At 35.1% G+C, this 26,324-nt stretch overlaps 1 protein-coding gene across 1 annotated transcript; it reads right to left on the bottom strand.

Moving 5' to 3' along the window:
* Positions 1-262: 262 nt before the first annotated feature.
* RBM46 (RNA binding motif protein 46) lies at positions 263-19,917 on the bottom strand. The gene is made up of 4 exons (XM_066386900.1): positions 19,755-19,917; positions 17,713-18,180; positions 16,438-17,220; positions 263-462 (listed from the first exon to the last, which is right to left on the bottom strand). The coding sequence occupies exons 1-4, from the start codon at positions 19,903-19,905 to the stop codon at positions 263-265; spliced, it is 1,602 nt and encodes a 533-aa protein (XP_066242997.1). The 5' UTR covers positions 19,906-19,917.
* Positions 19,918-26,324: the final 6,407 nt, after the last annotated feature.

Genomic DNA, 26,324 nt, shown 5'->3' with positions numbered 1-26,324 from the left:
TATTTAAAGTCCCAAAAGTTTAAAAATAGTCGTTTGTTATACCTTTATCATGAGAAACCACTGAGTAACTTTTTAAACTTATAATTTTTACACGTTCTACAAATTCTGGGTTATTCTGAATTATGGCTGTTTATTTTACTATATTGAAATAAATATATATTTATCATTTTAAAACCAAATGTAGAAACCCAATTCTAAAATAAAACAGTATTTTAGCATGCTTTACAAAGAAACTTTTATATTCATGTTTTCAGTATTTCCTTCAGAAGAATGAGGCCTGATTGGAGATATACAGTCGCTGTCCAGCATGACTGCCATTAGCAAGTGATATTGTTGGTGACCAGGGATAGCTTGGATAAGAATAAGGCCTTGAAGTATAAGGAAGCACGCTGGGAGTCCCAGAAGAGAGGGTAGCACTAACAGGGGAAAGACTATTTATTGAGCTGCGGCAGAAACTGCAGTCTGTAAATAAATACATGAACAATTATGCTGCACATCTTTATGGATACAAATTTAATTCAAAGTGACAAAGCATTAAAAATATAATCACAGTTTAACATAATGTTCTAACACTCAAAATCCTGATAATACTATATTGCTGGTAAAGACTGTGCCAATATATTCATAGCATAGCAAATCCTGACAGTTTTATCAGTCAGTAATATATTTCTTTCACTGACAATGCTTCACAGATCTTATTAAAATGCATTCTTGGATATCTATTGTTTTGTCTTTTTTATTTTTATCACAAAAAGAGAAAAGCTCTGATTTCTCTTGTTCCGCAATAAAGCTCCTTTTAAATTTGCTTCTGACACTAAAGGGTAGTTCATGAAGAAAAGCTAAAACAGCAAATTCATATTTGCTTCGTTTTTGGAAATTGTATTATGTATCAAACCAGCAGAAACTTCACTCCTGGAGTACAAAAACTAACTGCACAGTATTTCATTATTTAAATACTAATGTAAACATTTATATAACTCAACACACCAATTTAATATTAGCACCTGGTTGGTACCATAAAACCGTAAAATGAATCATCTTTATAAAATAAACTTCAAGAAACCATTATCAACTTATAATATAGAAAAATCCAAAAATTTAACCAAATTTTTAAAAAACAATTACATTTGAAAATATTACTATTCCACAATAAACATTCATCTTATGCAGCAATAATCTCCTGCTTCATTAATTATAATGTTTATAGACATGTGAACTATTAAAGACCAAATTTGTAAATCCCATACTTTCCAAAAACTCAACTATGTTCTTTAGTGTAGAATAAGCCATGGGTATGACAATAACTATAAAATGATTTAGAAAAGTTATGGTGTTTCTAAGAATGAACAAAAGGAACAAGGTCATCTAATGTACAGGTAAGGCCTTTTCCTATATTATCCTGGGACTGTAAATGAGGCCTAAAACAAATGAGCATCCACTTAATGTTGTCATGGGACTTAATATTTAGCCAACAGGAATGAGATCAACTGCAGATGAATAAGCTCAAGCAACATCAGAAGGGACCTAGTTAAGAAAAAAAATGGAGAAAATAAAAATCAATTAAATATAGGTGTAATTTCTAGCATTATAAAATTCAAATAAGAATAATTTTATAATCTTTGTATTTTTATTAATGGTACCATAAGATTAATAAAAGCAGTTTGTTCCAAAAAGACATAAACACATTAAAAGCATTCAGTTCAAAATATTTCCAGTATTTTAAAACTGGATAATAAATTACTTTGATACCAAAGTAGGATAACCCCAGGTATCACAGAATTCTTCTCTTAAAGATCCACTTTGCCTGAAGGTATTAAGTATAAAGAGGAAGTTAATGTTTCTATAATTCAAATAATTTCTTTACACAAAGTTCTGGTTCTCCTAAAGATTTTCACACCAAGACAGTCAACTCCTTTTTAGCCATGGGTCTATGACAACCAGCTCTTTCCACTTTGAACAACGTAGTCACAGACAAGATTTAGAAGAGATCTTTAAATAGTTATACTTCTGTACATGAGGAAATGTTCTTCGGAGAACTCACTTTCACTTTGGGTTTTTATCCATTCAAGGGCTAATGTAGCCATTCATGAAATGTGGATAGAAGAGTTCTCTTCAGAGGAAAAGCCACAAAGATAGGCAGACAACTGAATATAGCAGAGCGTGCTTAGGTCGTAAAATGGGTGTTTTCTGATAGTATCATACTGTAAGCCTTTAATTTAAAAATTAATCAATTGTGTGTTCTCACATTTTTAAGACTAAACCAAAATATATGCAAAATTAGAAATTGACACTGATAACTTTATTCATAAATGATAAATCAAGAGAAGAAAATTTTCTCCAAATACTGATATATACCCAGAACGAAAAATACAGTTGGGTTCAAACATTAAGATAAAAAAATCATCTATATTAAAATATAAATAACACTTGTCATTACTTTGTACTTTCTATCCTAGTACAGAAAATTAAAAGGGCAAATTAAAATAATTTTCAGAATTGCTAGTTATTAAGAAACTTAAAACCTATGAAATATTTAAAAATCATTAACTAGAAATTTTAAAGTAGTATGTTTGGCTAAAATACATTCGTATTATCAAATTTGCTGGTTTTTATCTCATTTTCTTTTCCTATTACAATTTTATTTTCACAAAACTTAAAAAGGTCTTCCCCCAACCCCTTTTATCTAATTTTTCCTATCAGGCAACTGGCAGCAAAGGGCAAGAAGTAGGTAGATCTGAAGTGACCAATGTTTTCTTCCCTGAGACTAGGCCCACAGAGAAGCTGTCAGCCTTTTGGTTTTAAGATGATTTACAGGAGGCTTTGAGTATGCTTATCTTAGTAATGAATGGCTGGATAAGAAAGTTATCATCTGTAACTGCTTTCTTATTAAGTTCTAGTTGGTTTATTCTCTATTTTTATTAAATATATTTTTCAGATTCAATTTCAGAAAAAAATAATCTGCTTTTGTAAATTTTTAAGTAAATTATTTTTAAAATTTACAATATATTGTCTGATATAATTGTGAAAGAGTAATTTTGGTTTTAAATTTGTGTTGTAAAATTCTGATAGTGTATAACAATTATCAAACATAAAAGCTGCCAGATGTCTGTATTTTTATTTTTAAGAAATTACATATATAGGGCCTTACCACCCTGAACACACCTGATCTTGTCTGTTCTCAAAAAGAAATTACAGCTGTGCCTGACGAGGCAGTGGCGCAGTGTCAAACAGTCTCAATCCCAGCATCAGACTGGGATGCTGAGGACCCAGATTCAAAACCCCAAGGTCGCCAGCTTGACTATAGGGTTGCTGGCTTGATTGTGGTATCATAGACATGACCCCAAGGTCGCTGGTTTGAGCCCAAGGTCACTGGCTTGAGCAAGGGGTCACTGCTGGCTGGAGCCCCCTGGTCAAGGCTCATATGAGAAAGCAATCAATGAACAACTAAGGAACAGCAACAAAAAATTGATGTTTCTTATCTCTCTGCCTTCCTGTTTCTCTCGCTCTCTCTAGCCCGCGTGTGTGCGCACACAGAAAAAAAAAGAGAAAAGAAAAAAATTACAGCTGTTTCATTTTAAATTATCTGAAGATTATAATTTAAAGCTTCAAAAACAGGAGGGTAAAATTGCAAACTAATCTATAGTGATAGCAATCATATCAGTGGTTGCCTGGGAAAGAGAGGAGGGGAATGCATTACATTAGGGGTGACAGAAATGCTTGTTTTCTTGATTGTGATGTCATTTCACAGATGAATACATAAATCAAAACTGACCACAGTGTGGACTTTAAATATGTGCAATTTACTGTATTTCAAATTATACCTCAATAAAGTTATACACAAGCCCAAGTGTTTCCTAGCCTACATCCCATACAACTGAAGTACATCAAAACAAGAATCTCTTAGCCAAAGTAATCTTGGGAAAACTTTAGGAAAGATGAGTTTAACAGTAAAACAGATTGCTACTACAATGATCCAACCTGTCACATGCATTAGGGTTTCTGAGGGGAAGTGCACAGCACAGGTTTTCCAAACTTGTCTGACCTTAGAAACAGTTATTTCACCGAAGAACTTTATAAATCATTTCGGGAAGGACATTTAATGAAAATAATATGTAATAAAAAACTTTAAGAGCAAGCCAGAAAAATTCTTGAAATATGTGAAACAGAGTGATTACAACCTCAAATGCCTTCAGAGGCTAAGCTGTAACAATAACAACAAAAAGAACTGAAGAGAACCAAATGGAAAACAATAGATGTCTAGCTTTTTTAACTGAAATTAAGCCTGCTTTCCTGTCAAAAAGCTGAGGAGACTAAACAAACCATATCTAGAACTTCCAAGTTTGTCACCTTTATATTAAGAGATTAATTATGTCTGGCCCTGACCAATTGGCTCAGTGGTAGAGCACTGGCCCAGCGTGTGGATGTCCCAGGTTTGATTCCCAGTCAGGGCAACAAGAGAAGCAACCATCTGATTCTCCACTCTTCCCCCTCTCCTTCCTCTCTGTCTCTCTCTTCCCCTCCTGCAGCCAAGACTCCACTGGAACAAGTGGTTGCAGGTACTGAGGATGGCACAATAGACTCGCCTCATGTGCTAAATTGGCTCCAGTTGAAACAGAGTAACGGCCCCAGATGGGCAGAGCATCGCCCCCTAGTGGGCATGCCAGGTGGATCCTGGTGGGGCGCATGCAGGAGTCTGTCTCTCTGCCTCCCCGCAAGAGATTCATTATGTCAAATTTCTTTTAATGACAGTTCCTAAACAACTAGAAAAGACAGTAATAGAACAACAGCCTATAAGAGGGAAAATTATCATCTAAGCTAAAACAATCTAGGCTTCATTATTGTAGCTCACTAGAAATACATCTGGGCCTGACCTGTGGTGGCACAGTGGAAAAAGCATTGACCTGGAACACTGAGGTCACTGGTTTGAAACCTGGGCTTGCCCAGTCAAGGCACAAACTAAGAAGCAGCTACTACTACAAGTTGAAGCTTCCCACTCCCCCCCCCCCCCCACTACCATCACCACAGCCTTTCTCTCTCCTCTCTCTAAAATCAATAAATAAAATCTTTAAAAAAATAGAAAAGAAATAATCTGGCAAAAGTGAAGATAAAAGCCTTAAAAAAGATAACTTTTTCCAAGTTTCATTTCTATCAAATTAGTCCTCATGATTCAAAATTTCAAATATAAAAACTTGTAGAAAAAGGTAGTTCTGAGAATAGTATCACATATTTAAATTTTTATGCTAAGATTAAGATTTATAAAAATAGTCTCAAGCATAACAAATATATTTCTTTGAATCTGCAGTATGAGGTATATTAATAAAAGCTAATATTTATGAGCACTTATTAAGTGCTAAAAATAACTACATACGATCAGCACTATTTAATCCTTACAAGACAGGTACTATTATTTTCCTCTTTAACAGTAAGTTAATTGAGGCACAGAAAAATAAAGTAACTTTTTCAAGAACACAGAATTAGTCTGTTACTCACAGGACCAAAATTATTTTTGCCTCTACTGTAAAAAAGTTTAGATAGTAAATAATCTTTACTCAAACTATAAACTATCTTTAACTTCCTCCTAAAACTTATTATCTTCAGTACCATGCTGAGAAAACTAAACAGTGAATCCTCATAAATATAACTTTCATTCTAAACCGTATCAACAATTTCATATTGATAAATTTGGAAAAAAGAATAGAATTCTATTTTCAGATAAATGCTAGATAACCTATATATATAATATACCTATTCCTACTACATCTACTTTAAAACAGGTTAATTATCTTAGTGGTTTACAATGTACACTAGCATGTTAAAAGTTTTGAGAAGACCTGAAATACAAAAACCAGTTTAACTTTTTAAAACTTCACTTATTTAATAAATCATAATTAATAAAACTATAATAATCAAAATATTTTACAAGGTTGATTCAGATTATTTTAATCATTTCTCCTTAAAACTATAAGGATAATAATTTGTAATGTGCTTTCTGAAAACTAAATATATCACTAAATATTCCTAAGAGACTTTTTCTTACCTGTTTATTTTCTCCAAATTCTTCTATATAGGTCCAGGCTGAAGAGATTGTGTTCCCTGTCTGTAAGCAGTGAAGACAGAAAAGGATTGAGTCTTTTGAGTGATGTTATCCCTATCTTGTGAGTGCATGGAATCCTTGTTAACTTTAGTTAAAAAACTTTCTGATCAGTAAATAGAAAAATAAATTTAGAGAAGTGACAAATAGTTATCATTTCTGAAGTTCTGCAAAGGTGAACAAAGACAACAGTATTTTGCTATTTGAATGAAAATCATGAGTTAATATATTATCAGAAAAAAATTATATCTTTCTATACAAATTAAATCCATCTTAGTTTTTCTAAGAAGGGCTACTTAAGTAAAATTTAAAAAAAATGAAAAGTAGATAATTACAAAGAACAGAAGTCACAGATATACTGATTCATTTCAATACAAGAACTTAAAAATCTTATCTACTACTAACTAAATTGTAAGAAGTGAAGAAGCAAAAATAATCATGGTATACACGTGTAAACCCCCTCAGAAGCTAAGAGAATGCTTTCACAGGGTAACTAGTCCTATATTTGCTTAGAAGCTCCTCTTTCCATCTAAGATGTCTTTCTTCTTAAGATAAGAGAAGTAACTTTCCAATGCTCTGTCATCACTATTTCTGTAACTATAGTTCATTCCAAGGTTTCCTTCAAGGGACTCAATCACTCAATGAAACAAATGCAGACCTAATTAATATACACAGGTGAAACTCACAGAAATAAGCATTTCCCTGCTTGAATTATTTATCTTTTGTTTTTTGGTAAAAAAAAAATTATAGCTTTCTAGTGCAGAATATAATTTTAAATCTGTTTTCCAAAGATTCGTAACAGCTCTTCCGGAACTTTATAATTCTGTGCCCAAAATAATACAATTATTTCATAAATCCAATATTTGGACCAAAAATTAATATAGCAGTGGAAGAAATAAAAAGAGCTACACACATATGACACATACTGAAAAATTATTTGTTTACTCATAACATGACCAGTAAACAAGCAGACTAGAAATATATGTTGCTGAAACAAAGGTAACAAGAAAAAATTAAGTTAATAAGCTTGCAGTCTTGTAACAATCCATACAGAATTACAAAAAAAAGAGTAAAAAAAAGTAAAGTATCTCTAATAATAACACCCTTAGAAAAATAATAGAAATAAAATCAAAATCTGCAAAATAAAAAGTGAAGGTCAACATAAATATCTATTAAAAAAGCTGATTTATACATCCTGGCTTAGATTTTTTTTTTTATTCAAGTGTCAATCCCTTGAATTAATGTGTGCATAAAAATCAAGCTATACTGTTTAAACATATAACAAAAGACGTATTTCAGAGTACATTCATCAAATTATCAGGTAAGACACTTAAAACAGATGTTTCTAATAAATGCATTCCTATATCGTTTTCAACCAAAGTTATAGATTCAAATTATATTAGAAATCATTATCAGTGTGGTATACAGATTCTATTTACTGAATCAAAGCAATACAGGAATGTATATAGCTAGGCAAATAGTTTCATAAAATATGAACTATTGCGTGTATACAAATCCATATGCAGACCATTTTATAGCTAAAATGTCACTTGCCATGAGAAATAATGGAACACAAGTAACTAATATATCTTTAGCCAAATACTACAAATTTAAGGAGCTAGAAAAAACAAGTAGTTAATAATATTCTGGTGACTTAAAGCCTCTAATTAGTTAGGAAGACTAAGTTTTTTATTTTGTGTTCTTCTGTTTCAAATCCCCAAAGGGAAGTTCATCATTCTTGGAGGTAATGTACTACCAGGTCTTAGAGAATTATTACTCTAGGATAGATGGTATATACAAAATTAACTAATAAAGAGTAGATTGCATATTTAATCTTAACCAAAAGCCCAGAAGCAACTGACTCTGAGTAATTTAAAGTGGTTAAAAGTACAGATGATCACTTGAATAAATTCATTACAGTAAAACCAATTTTCCAAAACACTTTCTGTCTCTATTTGCTAGTTCATTCATGAAATTATACTGCTGTAGCAATCACTGTCTACTAAATATTAAATAGGAAACACAAATAAAGGCATAAAAGCAGCTTCTAACATAGACTATACTGATTCTAAACCCCCCAAAATAAGTAAGCCACAGAGGAGAGGAAAATCAGTCTAACACTGAAATTCCTGTTAAAGCCAGGTTAAGAAATATTTAGATGACACCATGTGGCAAAATTATGAATTGCTATTGACATCTAAGAATGGAACATAAAGGACAAAGTTTATTGTGGCATTTTTTCAAGAAGGGAAATTTTCAAACCATTATTCTCTAAATATTAAATGATAAAATCAGATGTTAACTTTATAATAAAGCCATAGCTTCTGTTAAAACTACTGTAACAGAACAAGTATTTTAGGAAAGTAATCACCAGAAATACTAAGAAGTTACAGGACAGAGGATCAAGCACGATCGTATATTATACAAATGTATGAAAGTAAATGAAATCACATGATCGCTTTCACAGTTAATATAACTATGGAAAATACTGGTTAGATAATATGTTTTAATACAATCTAGATTCTGCTACAAAAATAAAATTAATTTCAAAAAATTTAAGTAATTAAATTGTATTATAAAGTCTTAATTTTGATTTGAATTAATAAGTTCAGTTTAGGAAATAACCAAAAAGTAATTACTTGTTCATACAAATAAAACAGGTGACTGACTGAATCCTTCTTTTTTTTAAATCCAGTTGTTCTGCTGTGAAATAGACAGATATAAGCTTTGAATTATATAAAGTAAGGGATATTAAACTGATAGAGTTAATTCATGCAAAAGCACCTCTTAATTTTAAACTCTTTGAACTCAAGTATGTATCTTGATAGACAGAAAAATTTTGTGTTAATTTTTTGTCCTTCAATATTCCTAACCATAACTTAAACAAAACCATGAATTTTGGGGATAAGAGAGTCCTTAGAGATCACCAAATGAGGCTCTTATAATTTAGCGGTCAAGGCCCTGAGATCCTTGAAGAGTAAATGATTCATTTGCCATTCCAAGGTCACAGTTTGCTGATGGCTCAGACTAGGTTCTGGTATTTCTATTTGATTACTCATTACTGTATTAAATAAGCTGCTTCTCTCACAGTACTAACTCCATAATAACTATGGTCTGTTCATACAAGTGTTAGTAAGATAAAAATTATGAGGAAAACTACATGCTGGTCTTTTAGAAAAAAATATTTAAGTTTCAAGAGGAATAAAAATATATTTTCATGAATACTGGGCCCTTCGGGAGGGTCAAAGACACATAGTTGAGTTAATGGAATTTTTGTCTCACCACTTGACCATATGAAAACAAATTAAAGTATAAAATGTTGATGTTGGTACTACTTCTTATTTATCTAAGTTAATTTTAAAGCAAATTTAGCAAATTTTGTTCTTTAATATTCCAGTTTGAAATACTATCATAAAAGTTAAACCTGTAATTAAAACGGGAAAAAATACCTTTCTAAATCTATGATTATTTTTCTTCTAATTATTTATAATTAAATGTTTCATTAAATATGTCACCATTACTGTATATTGTATCTAGCTTCAGAGTCTCCTAAATTTATGTATTTCTTAAATTTTAAAAAAAAAGTTGAATGTTTTTCTTTGTTTCAAAGAAATTTATTGGCAAATTATTAAAATAAAATTTTTTTTTTTTTGTATTTCTGCCCATCAATCTGGAAATAACGATAGCTCATAAGAAAAAAAGCACCTTATTTTTCACATTAAAACTTCTCATAGTAGTATACCTTTATCCTGCTGTTTTCTATTTGGTAACTTTTAATTAAATTGTAAGTAATAACGGAAATCAAAACCTAATTTAAATATCAAGAAAATAGAAAACATAATGGTTATCATACTTAGAATATATATACTACTACTATTTTACCACTCAATGACCAGAAAAAGTTAAAGATTTTAATAATGTATGTCACTACAAAGTCAAATATGAGAAGAAATGCAAGTCAGTCACAAATGAATACTTTCTTTTTGCGAGAGAAACAGAGAGAGGGACAGATAGGGACCGACAGGAAGGAGATGAGAAGCATCAATTCTCTGTCGCAGCACCTTAGTTGTTCATTGACTGCTTTCTCATTTGTGCCTTGACCAGGTGGCTACAGCAGAGCGAGTGATCCCTTACTCAAGCCAGCAACTGTGGGCTCAAGCCAGATGACCATGGGGTCATGTGTATTATACCAGTGGTCCCCAACCCCCAGGCCACGGACCGTTATCGGTCCGTGGGCCGTTTGGTACCGGTCTGCAGAGAAAGAATAAATAACTTACATTATTTCCGTTTTATTTATATTTAAGTCTGAACGATGTTTTATTTTTTTTAAATGACCAGATTCCCTCTGTTACATCCGTCTAAGACTCACTCTTGACGCTTGTCTCGGTCATGTGATACATTTATCCGTCCCACCCTAAAGGCCAGTCTGTGAAAATATTCTCTGACATTAAACAGGTCTGTGGCCCAAAGAAGGATGGGGACCACTGTATTATACCACACTCAAGCCAGCGACCCCACGCTCAAGCTGGTGAGCCTGTGCTCCAGCCAGATGAGCTTGTGCTCAAGGCGGTGACTTCGGGGTTTCCAAACTGGGTCCTCTGCATCCCAGTCTGATGCTCTATCCCATTGCGCCACCACCTGGTCAGGCACAAAATGAATACTGAAATAAAGAAAGTGCAGAAGATATTAAAAAAATGAATATTCACACTTAAAATGGTCCACACAAATGAGAACAGATTCTTTAGAGAAAAAAAAAATCACTTGCTCAAAGGAAAAGCAGTATTAACAGAGTTGTACTAAAAAAATACTTGCAAAATTTTAAAAAGCAGAACTTATGAAATTTCAGTTACCATATTTCCCATGTATAAAACACACCATTTTTCAAAAAATTTGGGGTCTATAAACTGGGTGGGTGCGTCTTATTCCGTGGTTGTAGATTTTTTTATTTGCATTTCCTGCTTTTTCATGCTTGTTTTTGCGCTCATTGTTGCAGTCTGGTTCATCAGACACAGATGAGGACAAGCTAATGGATGGGAGTTTTGACAGTGATGAGGAGTTGTATGAATTTTATGATGAATAAAACTTGAGTTCAATACTTTATGTAATACTTTTTTTTTCAAATTTCAGGCCCCAAAATTAAGGTGCGTCTTATACATCAGAGCGTCTTATACATGGGGAAATATGGTAACTCAAGTCCAATTCCTTTCAATTTCTAATTCTTAAAATCTGACTGAAATGACCAAAGCAAACATTATAGAGAACTGTTGGCCATTAACTCACGACCATGCTGTTTTTCTAAGAGTCTGCTTATGTTGTGCCCTCTCTGGCCATAAACTCTTTGCAGGATTTACGACACAGATCAGGTGGGAGGGGGGCCTTTCTTTAGTGCTCCCAAAATGACCTGTGAGAGCTCTGTGCCTCTCCTCTTCAGTAGGCTGTGACTCCTTAAGAGCAGAAGATACTGTCTGATTTATCTTAAGCTCCAGATTGCTTAGGAAAGTACACTTAGCACAGGAGAGTCATTCAAAAAAGATTTATTCTTTAATTAGACTTGATCAGTCATGGCCAAACAACAGAACACTCAGCTGATATTAAATCAATGGCATAAGCTGGGTTTGCGACTGAAGCTCTTCACACCTGCCTTAAAGCTTCAGGTGTTGATACAAGTTAAAAACTTCTACTTCATCACTATTACAAACATAGAAACAAGAAAAGAAATGTCTTGCCTACAGTTTTTAATAAATTATTTAACAAGGTAAATTATCAACACACACTGAGGTGACTGACCTCCTTCCAGTACTTACTGGATCTTTGAAAGTGTGACTTTTGTTTTCTGATCAAAAATTCCCAGACTCCTGATCCCTGACTCTTCCAAGTCCCTGAATTCTCTCTCCTTCTTCTCAGTTGCCTCTAACTCAACCTTCACTCTTACTTCTAGACAATTACAATAAGGATTGTTCTGTTCCTGTCTGTAGACAAAGCCTCAGGCCTTGTGTACTGTATCCACGACTTTCTTCTTCAAAACTATAATTCTCCAGAGTTTTTCTTTATCTCCTTATCTTTGCTTATTCCACTCTTAGACGGTGAAGAATCCTCCAGGAGAAAGCAGTAGGAATATTGGAAGGCCCAGATTTAAAACAGAGGCAAAGTTTTAAGAAAAGCAGGATTATACAGAGTGATAGTCTGATATATTATTAAAGACAGAAAATTATGAGATGGAAAAGTCTTAGAGATGATATTGAATGATCCAAGATGTCTCCATTCATCAAATATTTGATATTGAACTATCTCCTATGCCCCCAACTCTGTATTCCAGACATTAAACCCACTGAGTTTCCCACTTATTACAAGTTACTAAATATAACCAGGTAACACATAATTTCTTATTGTATTGGTTGAGGTTTAGGGAGGTGATTCTCCGTCATTAGAAAACAGTCTCTAACACTGAAGTAAAAAAAGAAATGAGGGTTCAATTTTGGCATTAACCACCAGCTTTCAGCTTTTCTTCTATTTAGGTGCATTTTGCTTAAAATAGAGCTCACTTTAAATGGGAACCAAAAAACCCCCCAAATATTTTAAAATTGATTTTAAGGGACTAAATACCAAGAATAACTGGGGTTCTGTAAGAAGATTAAATGGTCACCAGAAGTAACCTGATTTCTAGTGCTCAGTAAGATGTCTGTTACACCTTAAAAAACCTTCTATTTTCTTGATAACACCAATGACAATCATTTAACTAGATAAAGTCTAATTTTTTTTCTTTTATTTTTCAAACTTGAAAAATGGGAATGGTAATGCCAAAAATATGTGGACATTAGAAGCACATTCTTAAAGAGTTCTGAAATAAAAAGATAAATGGCTATATTACATATAAGTCAAAAACAAGGTAAGACTGGATAATAAAGCTCAAAATATCGAGAAACTGAAATTAATAGAAATGTAATAAATAAAACAACTTTTTAAAAATTATTACACGCAAAGAGATAATTTTAGAATAGTTAAATTCACTATCTAGGAAATTATATTCAAATTCTTTAGAGAAAATAGAGCCAAAAGATTATTTAATACTTAATGAACTCCATCTGAGGGATTCCAGAAACAAACCAGTAACAACATCTCAAGAAATCAGAAAAGTCCAAGACTTGAAATACAATATGTAAATATTTAGTAGGATATCAATAACAAACACAACATCCCTTTCCCTCGAAGAACACACCACTACCACCATGATCTCAACCTGGAACCATCCAATGAAACCTTGCAAATTGGACACTCCACGTAAAAACTCATCAACTTTTTAAAGCTCAGAGACTCCAATATTATCAGAAGGAAAAAGCAAGCCAGAGTTTTGCGACAATGAAAGTAACTCTATCCTTACCCTGCCATGTGGCAACATGTAATAATCTTCTAGCTGTCTATATCACCTGTCATTACTGAAATGCTCACTGAAAGTCTGACATTTAGTTTTCAATCAAAAATTCCTACACCCCTGATCTTTGTTTGATTTTTCTATGTCCCTGAATTTTCCCTTTCTTTCTCCTCAGTTGTCTCTAACTCAACCGTCTCATATTTCTAGACAATTATAGTAAGAATTTTTCTGTTACTGTCTATACACAAGGCCTTGTGTACTGCATTCAAACATCCTAGTGTTTAAATGAAATTTTTGGCTTATATTTAGATCTCTGGCTCTTTTAACTGATGGTGAATAGAAACTAACATAAACTGTTCAACACTTTTTATTATAATCAGCTTTAATATAAGGTTGGTAAAATCTGAAATAGATGACAATAAAGCTAACTGCCTATGTCCTCTAAGCAGTGGTCCCCAACCCCCGGGCCGCGGACCCGTAGCGGTCTGTGGGCCATTTGGTACTGGTCCGCAGAGAAAGAATAAGTAATTTACATTATTTCCGTTTTATTTATATTTAAGTCTGAACGATAATTTATTTTTTAAAAATGACCAGATTGGCCTGACCTGTGGTGGCGCAGTGGATAAAGCGTCGACCTGGAAATGCTGAGGTTGCCTGGTCAAGGCACATATAGGAGTTGATGCTTCCAGCTCCTCCCCCTTCTCTCTCTCTGTCTCTCTCTCTCCCTCTCTCTCTCTTTTCTCTAAAAATGAATAATAAAAAAAAAATGACCAGATTCCCTGTTACATCCGTCTAAGACTCACTCTTGACACTTGTCTCGGTCATGTGATACATTTATCCGTCCCACCCTAAAGGCCGGTCCGTGAAAATATTTTCTGACATTAAACCGGTCCATGGCCCGAAAAAGGTTGGGGACCACTGCTCTAAGGATTTCATTCAGTGAAGTTCATTTTATCCCTTCAGGAAACTATACCTGAACAGGGGTTTGCTTTGGGAATTAAAAGCTACAAATTAAGTGCTGCCCCAGAACTCAAGTAAAAAAATATTTTAATCGTAAATTCAAAGCTGATGAAAAACCTCTGGTTTCATACATCTGATCTTCTTTATGGGATAACCAGATGGGCAAACAGAAAATATGACATAAAATAACTTAGAAGACTGTTTTAAGAATCGTGGAGATTTAAGTTAAATCTATAAGGAAAATGAGTGAGGATAGGAATAAAGCAGATTCCAACATTACCAGGCTGGATCGGGCACAGTGTCCTGGGGAAGTTCTGTTCAACAACTAATTCTATTTCACTCCAAAAGAAAAGTTTGATCCATTTTCTCTAAGAAACTTCATTTGAATTATTTGCTATATCCTTAATTTTATATTTAACTTTCATTATCTTAATTTAAAAAATTGGAAGGCTTTTCTATATATTAGCGAAAGCCAAACCTAATAATTTATTAACTTAAATGACTACAATACCAAAATATTTTCAAAGTAATAACTGAGGACACTGCTGAAAAGTTTCATTGGTACCCTACCTTTAGTCCTAAAATTATGACAAGATCTCCAAATCAAAATCTCCTCAAAATATTCCTAACACTTTGGGAGCCAGTATAATGGATAAGCAAGTCTATACATTATAAGTTACTTTCCCTTTTGCCAATGTTTTTCCTTTTTGACTGTGTTCTCTTAATAAATTTGAGGATATCAATTTTAAATAGATATAGTATGGTCTGCAACCATATAACAAATCAATTTTAAGATAAGAGTTTGACAATTATAATTAAAAAAATAATTATAATCTTTAGTAGGTGACCTTTCCTCTTGACTACTCATTTTCAAGAAACCACTGTTCTGCCTGACCAGGTGGTAGCACAGGGGATAGAGCACCGGCCTGGGACACAGAGGACCCAGGTTCAAAACCCCGAGATCACTGGCTTGAACGCGAGCTCACCAGCTCCAGTGCAGGGTTGCTGGCTTGAGCGTGGGATTATAGACATGACCCATAGTTGCTGTCTTGAGCCTAAAGGTTGCTGGCTTCAGTAAGGGGTCACTCGCTGGATCCCCTCCCCACCCCTGGTCAAGGTACATATGAGAAAACAATCAATGAACAACTAAGGTGCCGCAACTATGAGTTGATGCTTCTCATCTCTCTCCCTTCCTGTCTGTCTGTCCCTGTCTATCACTCTCTCTCGGTCTGGCTTACAAGAAAGAAAAGAAACCATTGTTCTAATAAATATTATTTGGGGCACAAAGTCATGACCAACTCAAATATATACATAGCTACATTAAAAAATGAGACAAACTGGCGGGAAGGGGGCATCTAACAAAACAGTGAAAAACAGCACGTAGGAAAATACCAGTAATATCACATCTCTTTCTTCACAATGCCAAACATTTAGTTAGCATGTGGCCCAAAGCTTTTCTTAATTATACTTCAAATGCTTTAGAGAAATTCACTTTTTTAAAAATATGAAATTAAAGAGAATAGTCATAAACCTCTCTTAATGATGCTTTTTGTCTTTCATGAGTAATAAGGACAAATTTCCAGATTGGTGAGCATAAGGCTGAATCTACACATAACTCATCTGGAATGCCTCTGATTTTAACAACTTCTTACCCCTACTCCCTAAAAAAGATTATTGGGTAGGCTTCACCAAAGATTCAGGGACACTCATAAACTGGCTTAAGTAACAAATCCTGTAACTTATATAGAAATTATTATTTCAAATGAGGATGAGTCACTATAAAACAATAAACTAATGAAACAGGACCATGAACTCTAAAGTAAATAACGTTTTTAAAAGCTAAATATAGGAAGTCTCTATAGAAGAAAAGTCTCAACAAAATTTATCGCAAATTCATAAAACTGAGATAAAATTTGTTAAATACTCACCACTAATGTTGAATTCAAAAGAAATGAATTTATGAATAACCTAAATAGTTCAAATTCTACAGTATTATCTACAGTATTTTTAAACTTACCCAAATGAAGTAATGTAAACTGGGCTGCTAGTTCCTTTGCATCCTCTAACGTAGTACAGAGTTTGTCTGGCATGAAGTAACTCTGGGATCCATTTACAATAGCAGGAATGACGATTTTATATACCAAGAGTATTTTCCCATCTTGACTTGTTGTTGAATATAAATAATATTCTGGTGGTGCCCAATTATTTTTGTTGCAGTAATAATCCAAATGCATTACTGCAGAATTGAAATGATTTGATTTTAAAGAATACATACTAATTGGAGTAAGCTTTGTTCCAGGAAAAAATGGGTAAGTGCATCTATCGATTTCAGGGGGGGCTGGGCTATGCTGACCATTGAGGCGAGCTGGAAGAGCTGGTGGTTTGCCCAGAGTTTTTGGATGGTTCTCCTCTTTGTTAGCAAACACAATCAGGTTTTCAGAATTGGGGCTGATCTGACCATTAAGATGCTGTCTCCAGGTGTTTTCTTTATTTACTGGTTTTGCCAGTGTTACCTCAATACTTGCTCCATCAATGCACTTTCCATTCATAACAGACATAGCAGCCACCGCATCTTCTCGGTTGAAAAAGTGAACAAAAGCATAATCTCTAAGTTTTTTTACTCTTTCAACTGCACCAGGTTTGAATTTATTGAATTCTGCTTTAATTGTTTCCTCTGCAGTTGAGATCATTAAATTTCTAACATAGAGAACTTTAACTCTCTGCATGGTTTCCTCATCAACCTCTTTCTCTGGGTCAGCCCAATCTACTTGAATGGTATGGCCCCACAGTTGGAACGTTCCTGTAAAAAAAAAAAAATTAATCTGAAGACAATTAAAACAAAAGCCAAATATTAAAACTGTTTCTTCAAAGAAGCAGAAACTCAAATACATATCAACACATTTTGTTAGGCATTATAGTTTCCTACTCACATGAAAATATACTGAGGCAAATCTAACCGAAACTTACGATGAAATTAAGTCAAACAAATATAACTCAAAGACAGAATTTTATAGAAGAATTAGAATTACAGTATGTCTTTTGGATTTTTGTCAAACAACAGTTACCTCAATATTAAGTATATCATTCAGTAATCAGTAAGTTATTATAATTAATGACTCATTTTATAAAAACAACTTCTTGTCTTTCAAAATCATTTAATTCCTTACTTAATCCTTATTCCTCTTTAATGGCATCAGGTGTTTTCATAGTATCGACCTATGAGGCACTGTCATTTTTCCATATTTATAATAAAGGGAATATGGAAAAACCACCTGTAAAAGGATAGGCTTACCTGGAATTAGTTTTCTTCGGGCCATTGCTGCAGCTCTGTGAGATTCATACTCAACAAATGCAAAACCGCGATTTTTAGTCTTATCGGTTGCACTTGGATAAACAATGACATCTACAACTCCTTCTGTAACTTTCTTCATTTCATCCAAAATTTCTTCTTTCTTCTTTTCCTTGGGAATAGCTCCAATAAATAATCTGCAATTATCCAAGCTTACACACACACCAATAAACTTTCCTGGTCGAATCTCATAATTATTAAGAATTCTGATGGCTAACTGGGCTTCTTCTTTTGTAGTGTACATCACAAAAGCATAGCCTCGATTTTCACCACTAAATTCCATCATAAGTCGAAATTCATATATCTTCCCAGCTCTTTCAAATACAGGGACTAACTCATCTTCATACATATCACGTGGTATTTTTCCTACAAAAACTTCACAGCCCCTAGGTGGAGGTGGACCTTCCCAACCTGAAAGACAAAGTCAATACAGATAAATTCTAGTAACAGATCTGTATTTACTATTCAATCACTCATCCATTGCACAAACGTCCTGTGGGCCATCTGTGTCATGCACCAGTCTAGGCCCTAGGGGATACAGTAGGGAAAACAGAAGCCTGTTCCCTTGTGAAGCTTGTGTTCAATACAGAAAGTAGACAATGAGTGGTGAGTGCTATGAAAATATAGCCACAGAACAGTTGATATTTTTGATAGGTAAATCATTTCTGAGAACATGAAGTTTAAGCAGACACCTGAATGAAATAAGGAAATAAACCTTGAGGATATACCAGGAAGAAGAAAAAACAAGTGCTTTATATGTTAGATTAGAACAACTGAGAGCACAAAGGCTTGATGGCTAATGCGTACTGAGGGAGGAGTCAAGTGGTAAGTAATGTGACCATCAGTGTAGCCAGAGGCCAAGATTTCATTTTAAGTCTGACAGAAAGAGGGTTTTGAGTAAAGAAACTGCACTTGCTATTGGTAGAAAAACAAAACATTATACCTATTTCCCTGTTTTCATCTAATATAGACACCACTCCTCTAAGACTCACTGCTCTTTCAAATTCCTCCCCAAATGACCTCCCCTTAAATAGCTAGAGTACCCTTTGCCCTACTGACCCAATTCTGACTTCTTTCTAAACTACCTAACTTCTTTCTCAACTGCTTCCTAAACCAAGAGCAGAACTGAAAAATGAAAGGGTAAAACATGCATAAAATTATAAAACCTACCTCTTTACCCTAACATTAAAAATGACTGCTAAATTCTTAAAGCAATTATAAAGAATAGGGCTATTGTTTGGAATACTTGTGGAGATTTATACCAGTAAATCTATGTAAATGACTACACTGGAGATTCAATGTTATTTCATTTTTTTAGCGAGAGAGACAGAGAAAGGGACAGACAGGCAGGGAAGGAGAGAGATAAGCAGCATCAATTCTTCGTTGCGGCATCTTAGTTGTTCATTGATTGCTTTCTTATATGACAGCGGTTCTCAACCTGTGGGTCACGACCCCGGCAGGGGTCGAACGACCAAAACACAGGGGTCGCCTAAAGCCATCGGAAATACATATTTTATTTTAAAATGTATTGTATAATAAATATGTATTTTCCGATGGCTTTAGGCGACCCCTGTGTTTGGTATTTTCCGATGGCTTTAGGAGACCCCAGTGTTTGGTATTTTCCGATGGCTTTAGCGACCCCTGTGTTTTGGTCGTTCGACCCCCGCCGGGGTAGTGACCCACAGGTTGAGAACCGCTGTTATATGAGCTTTGACAAGGTTGGGGGTGAGAGCTCCAGCAGAGCAAGGAGTGACCCTGGGCTCAAGCCAGTGACCATGGGGTCATGTCTATGATCCCACACTCAAGCCAGTGACCCTGCACACAAGCTGGTAAAGCCCATGCTCAAGCCAAATGAACCCGTGCTCAAGCCAACGACCTCAGGGTTTCAAACCTGGGTCCTCTGTGGCCCAGTCTGATGTTCTACTCACTGTACCACCACCTGGTCAGGCAAAATTCAATGTTTTTTAACATAAACAAATCCACACCTGGAGGAGGACCACCAAATTTCCTTTGCCCATTTTCTTGAACCATGTTGTAACCAGTCTTTTCCATCAAAGCAAGTAATGCTGCTTCATTCTGAGTACCCGTTCGGACTTTACTGCATCCATTTGTTCCATCTATATTTTCTTCATTCATGGTTGCCGTTCCTAAAATAAAGTATAAAAACAGTGATTATGAAATGGAGCATCAGGAACCTATGAAGTATTTATTTGGGTTGCAAGAAATCAAGGATAGCTGTAGCTACTACATTTGGTGATCACTGTAGTCCTGCCCCCCAAAGTTCTCTAGAATGGAAGCTGGAAAGTTCTTTTAATGTCAATTAAGCAGTAGCTTTATAAGGCCTAAGCTACAAGAAATGAAGGCAAGACCCTGGCTGAGTAGCTCAGTTGGTACATCATCCCAATACACCAAGGTTGCACGTTCAATACCCAGGCAGGGCACATACAAGAATCAAACAATGAATGCATTAATAAGGGGAACAACAAAATTGATGCCTGTCTCTCCCCCCACCCATTTCTCTCTCTAAAATCAATAAATAAAAAAAGGGAGGTGAAAGCAGTACAGATAACAAAAGGGCAAAAACCAGAGTGGAGAAACAGAAGTGAAAGAGAGTTGGAAAAGAAAAAAGAAAGCAGGATAGTAACAAAATAAAAATACTATTGTCGATGAATATATGATCATTGTCAATCTATACAGCCCAAGGTTTAAATTATTTTGCCATATAGTCTAACTGCATTGTTCTGTGCCTTATATTTGTCACATAAATGTAGTCTATGCCAATACTGCTAATGTTGTAAGCAATCCTGAAGGGTTCCCCCAGTTATCAGAAATTGAACAAATGCTTGGAATAAGTAAACAGAGCTCCAGTTCAACCCCTGTTCCTATCTACTGGAAGAAGCTAGTAGAGAGAAGAGGAATCACAACCACCACTTGCCCTCTCAGGAGAAACAGGAAGCTACTGTGATTTCCAACTAGCAGCAGGCTAAGAAACTGACATTAATAGGTGGGCAGGAACTATAGAAGAGGAATTGAGATCTATGTGGACTACTGAATATAAAAATGTTTTTAATTTTTTTAAATAAACTTAATTACCATATTCTTAGTTTGTCAGAAAAATCACAGTGATCCTAAAAATAATACTGTAGTTTCTTAATTTTATGCCTCTCTCATTTGGTGCTACCATGAACAAATATAAAAATTAAAACCCACAGTAAAGGAAATGCGCTAAAAAAGCTATCTTGGCTTTCAATACAAATTTTCTAATTACAAATGGAAAGTCACTGTAGCACAGCATTTTAAAAAATATGAAATTTGCCTGACCTGTGGTGGCGCAGTGGATAAAGCGTCGCCGGTTCGAAACCCTGGGCTTGCCCAGTCAAGGCACATATGGGAGTTGATGCTTCCTGCTCCTCCACCCCCCTTCTCTCTCTTTCCCCACTCTCTCCCCCCCCCTCCTTTCTAAAATGAATAAATAAAATTAAAAATTAAAAAAATATATATGAAATTTTCAGCCACAGCACCTCAATTTCAGACTTAGCTCTGCCATTTCCTAAATACGCAACCTTGGGAAACTTTTCAGTTTCTTTATACTTCGGTCTTTTTGTTTGAACAGTGGGAATACCAATACAAGTTACCACAAGGCTGCTGTTAGGATTCAATGAGGCAATGTACATAAAAGGCTTTCTGTTTACATAAAGCTAAATCAAGGTTAGCTCTGATGAATACTAGAGAACAGTAAATCTTAATATTTCATGCACCCACATTGTTGGCACAGGCAGCAGCACATTTTGATGGGTTTGTTTTGCTCTGAGAAACATTCATAGTTCAAAGGTGAAGGGGTGAGTATGATACGGTAGACATATCTAGGGAAGACTATCAGCATCACTAAGGTGGACAGAGTGGGAGTGGAAAGGACATCACCAAAGATTCACTACTCTAGAGCAAGTGAAACTGTCACTACAGTTATACTCATACTTAAAACAACACAGTGGCTCTGGAGCCAAACCGCTTAGTCTAATCCTTTCTTTTACTATCTATACAGTTCTAGTAAGTTATATAGCCCCTCTGTACCTCAGTTTCCTCAGTAAAACACAATCAAGCTGCCTATTTCATAGTCTTTATGACTACTAAATCAAGTTAACTATTGTTTAAAAAAATAGAAACAAAAACAAAAACTTCAAGGACTCTTCTATGGCCTTGAACACAAATACTAATTTTTATGCATATAGTGGAATATTTTAAATGATTAAATATCCACAAATAACTGGAACTTAGAACTCAGATACTCAATTTATCTTTATAGTAATTGATTTCAAAACATAATTGTGACATCAGATAGAAATAGGCTGAGAATACTATCATGAAAGGTTCAGTTTACTTAAAATATCTATTATAAATGCCAGGGAATTTCTACACATTATCTCCAGTCTCTACAACAGCTAAAAGGGAGTCTCAACCTTGCTAACTTATTATTTCCACATTTGAAAAAACTGAGGTGAAGAAAGATAAATTATCCAAGATCAGAGCCAGAAAGTGGCATCGACAATTCAAACCCAGGTCTGCTTGATCTTAAACATCCCCTCCTGTCAAGGAAAAAAATGATTTTGACACGTTTTGCCACAACTTTACTTTTAAAAGTCTCCCAAGAAACAAAGCCCCCAAATTGATTTTATGCAAATAATATACTCAAAAATTATAAAATAATACAGCTAACACTAGGTGACCTCTCAAGTCTTTCATAGTTTTAAAAATCTGGGCTTGTCCGCTGGCGCGCGGGTTGCTGGTTTGAGCACAGGATTATTAGCATAATCCCAAAATCACTGGCTCGGTTTAAGCCCCCCCCCCCCCACCTCCACCCTGCAACCCCCTCCTCTCCCATCAAGGCACATCTGAGAAGCAATAAACAACTGCCTGTCTCTCTAAATAATAGATAAATAAAAATCTGAATTTTTCTGACTGATGATGAATATAGCTACAAATATTCATATCATATATATCACACAATCTTTTTATAGCCTTTAAATCTCCTTCCAAGCTATTATATTGTATCCAATGAAGTAATGCTGAAGAAAACCAGGTAGGAAAGTAACTCATCTCCCCGAATAGCTTCTGCCTGACATCTACCTCATTTCTTTACACTTAGTGTCCCATTTTTCTTTACTAAGCAAAGATTCATTTATCAAATTGTGTAATGCAGTGGTTCTCAACCTGTGGGTCGCAACCCCGGCGGGGGCCGAACGACCAAAACACAGGGGTCGCCTAAAGCCATCGGCCCTGTGTTTTGGTCGTTCGACCACCCCCCACCCCCCCACCCCCGCCGAGGTCGCGACCCACAGGTTGAGAACCGCTGGTGTAATGAAAGTGAAGTATTGAGAATGAGACCTTCAACAGGCATCCTGACCTCAACATATCTAAAATCAGTGGTGGGATTCAAATAATTTAACAACCCTAATGACCATTTTAAGTATTATATAAAAAAACCGATAAGCTGAAAGGTAGTTTATTATTTCATGCATTTAATACTTAGATAATAAAAGAGGTACACAAACCTAGATTATACGAGTTTTAAAATATTAATGAATATTAAATAATACCTGACAAAAAAAACAGTAAAACTGTTAAATAAGATATTTCCAATGAGAGCTTGTCACCCCCTGGTTGTTTGGCACTTTTTCTCTTTATATTAAATGTTTGTTTACTGAAGTAACAAATGTGACTGAATTAAAATGTAGTATTGCATCAAAGGTATAATGAGTTTTATGAAATGAATAAATATTACAAGCACAATTCTGTCAAATTTTTTTCACCTATGGACAAAATAAACATTACTATGGGCATTTAGAATATGCTGTTGCACAAATGAACATTAAAAAAGAGTAAGGAATGTAAATTTGTGATTTCCACATTGAGCCAGTGCCCGGGCGCCCCCATTAGAGAGAAACCAGATTACAAGTGCCATTTTAACAACCGGTTCGTGAAACTCAACAAAAAATTAGGTATCCGTTCTGCTGAACCAGTGTGAACAGGCTGAATCCCACCATTGGTCGCTGGCTTGAGCCCAAGGTCACTGACTCAGTCCCCACCCCTGGTCAAGGCACCTATGAGAAAGCAATCAATGAACAACTAAGGTGCCGCAACTACAAGTTGACGCTTCTCATCTCTCTCCCTTCCTCTGAGAGATCTCCCAAAAAGTGTCCTTATCTTAAAACTTTCAAAAAAAAAGTATCGATAATATATACACATCTCTAATTCACAATAAAGAAAATTTAAGAACATCAACTTTAACACAATACTTAATTTAACCAAAATACATGTCTAAAAGAGCCAGAATTCAAGAACTAGAACCAAAGAATTGTAAATCTAAAAGTGGCATCGGATATCTTTATATTCACTCTAAAATATTCTAGAATCAGTCTGAGAATTACCAAAATCCCAATCCTATACATATGACAAAAATGATAGACCATGCCCTGGCCGGTTGGCTCAGCGGTAGAGCGTCGGCCTAGTGTGCGGAGGACCCGGGTTCGATTCCCGGCCAGGGCACACAGGAGAAGCGCCCATTTGCTTCTCCACCCCTCCGCCGCGCTTTCCTCTCTGTCTCTCTCATCCCCTCCCGCAGCCAAGGCTCCATTGGAGCAAAGATGGCCCGGGCGCTGGGGATGGCTCTGTGGCCTCTGCCCCAGGCGCTAGAGTGGCTCTGGTCGCAACATGGCGACGCCCAGGATGGGCAGAGCATCGCCCCCTGGTGGGCAGAGCATCGCCCCTGGTGGGCGTGCCGGGTGGATCCCGGTCGGGCACATGCGGGAGTCTGTCTGACTGTCTCTCCCTGTTTCCAGCTTCAGAAAAATGAAAAAAAAAAAAAAAAAATGATAGACCAACTGAAGCTTCCAGGCTCAATTAGTCCTCTGACATTTACTGCTGTCGATTCACATTCCAAAGTGTTCTACAAGCTTTAATCTTTGCCTTGCTGACCCAAGGAATCCAAGTAAGGGAAGGAGGACCCTGAGCAAAAGAAGGACATAAATGGTTTGTACAACAACAACAAAAAGTGGGAAGGGTAGATTAAAAATTGTTGTACCATCTTTAATTTTAGCTTTCACAGATAAATCCTTTCTCCTAAACTTTTAAAAATTCTTCTCCAAATCATTTTAAAAAGTAAAAAAAGAAAAAAAAATCTACTAAGTTATAAAGTAGAAGGCCAAGATAGCATAGCCAATCACATGATAGATATTCAAATAGCAATTTAAATTAAGGCTTTAGCTTTAAATGAATGCTAACTATATCTTCATTAATTTTAAGTATCTTAAGTTAAAAATATAAATTTTCAAATTTGCACTGCCTTTCAAAATAGAAATTATTAATGAAAAAGGTAAGTAAAGTTTTAGCAAAATATCAACGGAAATTCATCATTTATCTAAAGAAATTTGTGTTAGCCTGACCAGGCGGTGGCACAGTGGATAAAGCGTCGGACTGGGATGCGGAGGACCCAGGTTTGAGACCCCGAGGTCACCAGCTTGAGCACAGGCTCAGGTTTGAGCAAGGATCACCAGCTTGGACCCAAGGTCACTGGCTCGAGCAAGGGGTTACTTGGTCTGCTGTTGCCCCACGGTCAAGGCACATATGAGAAAGCAATCAATGAACAACTAAGGTGTTGCAATGAAAAACTGATGATTGATGCTTCTCATCTCTCTTCATTCCTGTCTGTCTGTCCCTATCTATCCCTCTCTCTGATTGTCTCTGTAAAAAATAAAACTAAAATTTTTAAATAAATAAAAACACATTTAAAGAAATTTGTGTTAGCTTAAATTACTTAAATTGAAACTTCATCTCCTGAATTACTATAAAAATTTATGAAGTTATGAAAATGAACACTTCATTAGTTTTACTATAATTTTAAAAAACTGAATAGTAAAAAAACAAAGTTTAAGGCATCGGAACACTTATAGAGAGTAAAGTCTTCAGGGCATTCCTTAAATTACAAGGTATTAAAATGCAGATTTGTTGGTTCAGTTGTTGTTGAACACGGTACACTGAAATCATGGACGCCAGGTATATGGGTATTTTTTAGCAGCAACTTATTTTGGTGACAGATTGGACTATAGCAACATGGCTAGAAAATGGAAAGAATTAGTCAAAAGTATAATGATATTAAGTCTAACATTTCAAAATAAGGAGGAATTAGAGGGCTCAGTTAAATTCCATTTAAAATTAGTTTTATTTAGGAATGAGAACGCATTTTTATTCTTGTAAGTTAAATTATAATGTGTAAAAAGTTTTAGTACCAGGTGTTTTACAACCTCTAGTAATACTGTAGAAAGCAGGTTTAAAATTAGAAATATTTTTAAGATTGAACTATTTTTTTGGCAACTCTAGTCATTTTTTAAATATTGCTTTGAAAACAATAGTGTAATGCTCTTTGAACTTAGGGTAAAGATATACACACAGAACCAAAATTCTTTGTACACTACAACAAAATAGTACACTAATATTCCTTACATGGTTATCTATAATCTGTCATCTGAAAACTGTTAAAAATGTTAACACAGAGATATTAT

The sequence above is a fragment of the Saccopteryx leptura genome, chromosome 1 (genome assembly GCF_036850995.1).
Source record: "Saccopteryx leptura isolate mSacLep1 chromosome 1, mSacLep1_pri_phased_curated, whole genome shotgun sequence".
NCBI lineage: Eukaryota > Metazoa > Chordata > Mammalia > Chiroptera > Emballonuridae > Saccopteryx > Saccopteryx leptura.
This window is presented reverse-complemented; position numbering and strand designations above follow the sequence as displayed.

Coding starts and splice junctions, on each gene's coding strand:
- RBM46 (XM_066386900.1), bottom strand. CDS start 19,905: ATGAATGAAGAAAATATAGATGGAACAAATGGATGCAGTAAAGTCCGA. Junction 17,221..17,712: donor CCGAAGAAAACTAATTCCAG/GTAAGCCTATCC, acceptor TTTTTTTTACAG/GAACGTTCCAACTGTGGGGC. Junction 463..16,437: donor GTTTACATTACTTCATTTGG/GTAAGTTTAAAA, acceptor ATTTATTTACAG/ACTGCAGTTTCTGCCGCAGC.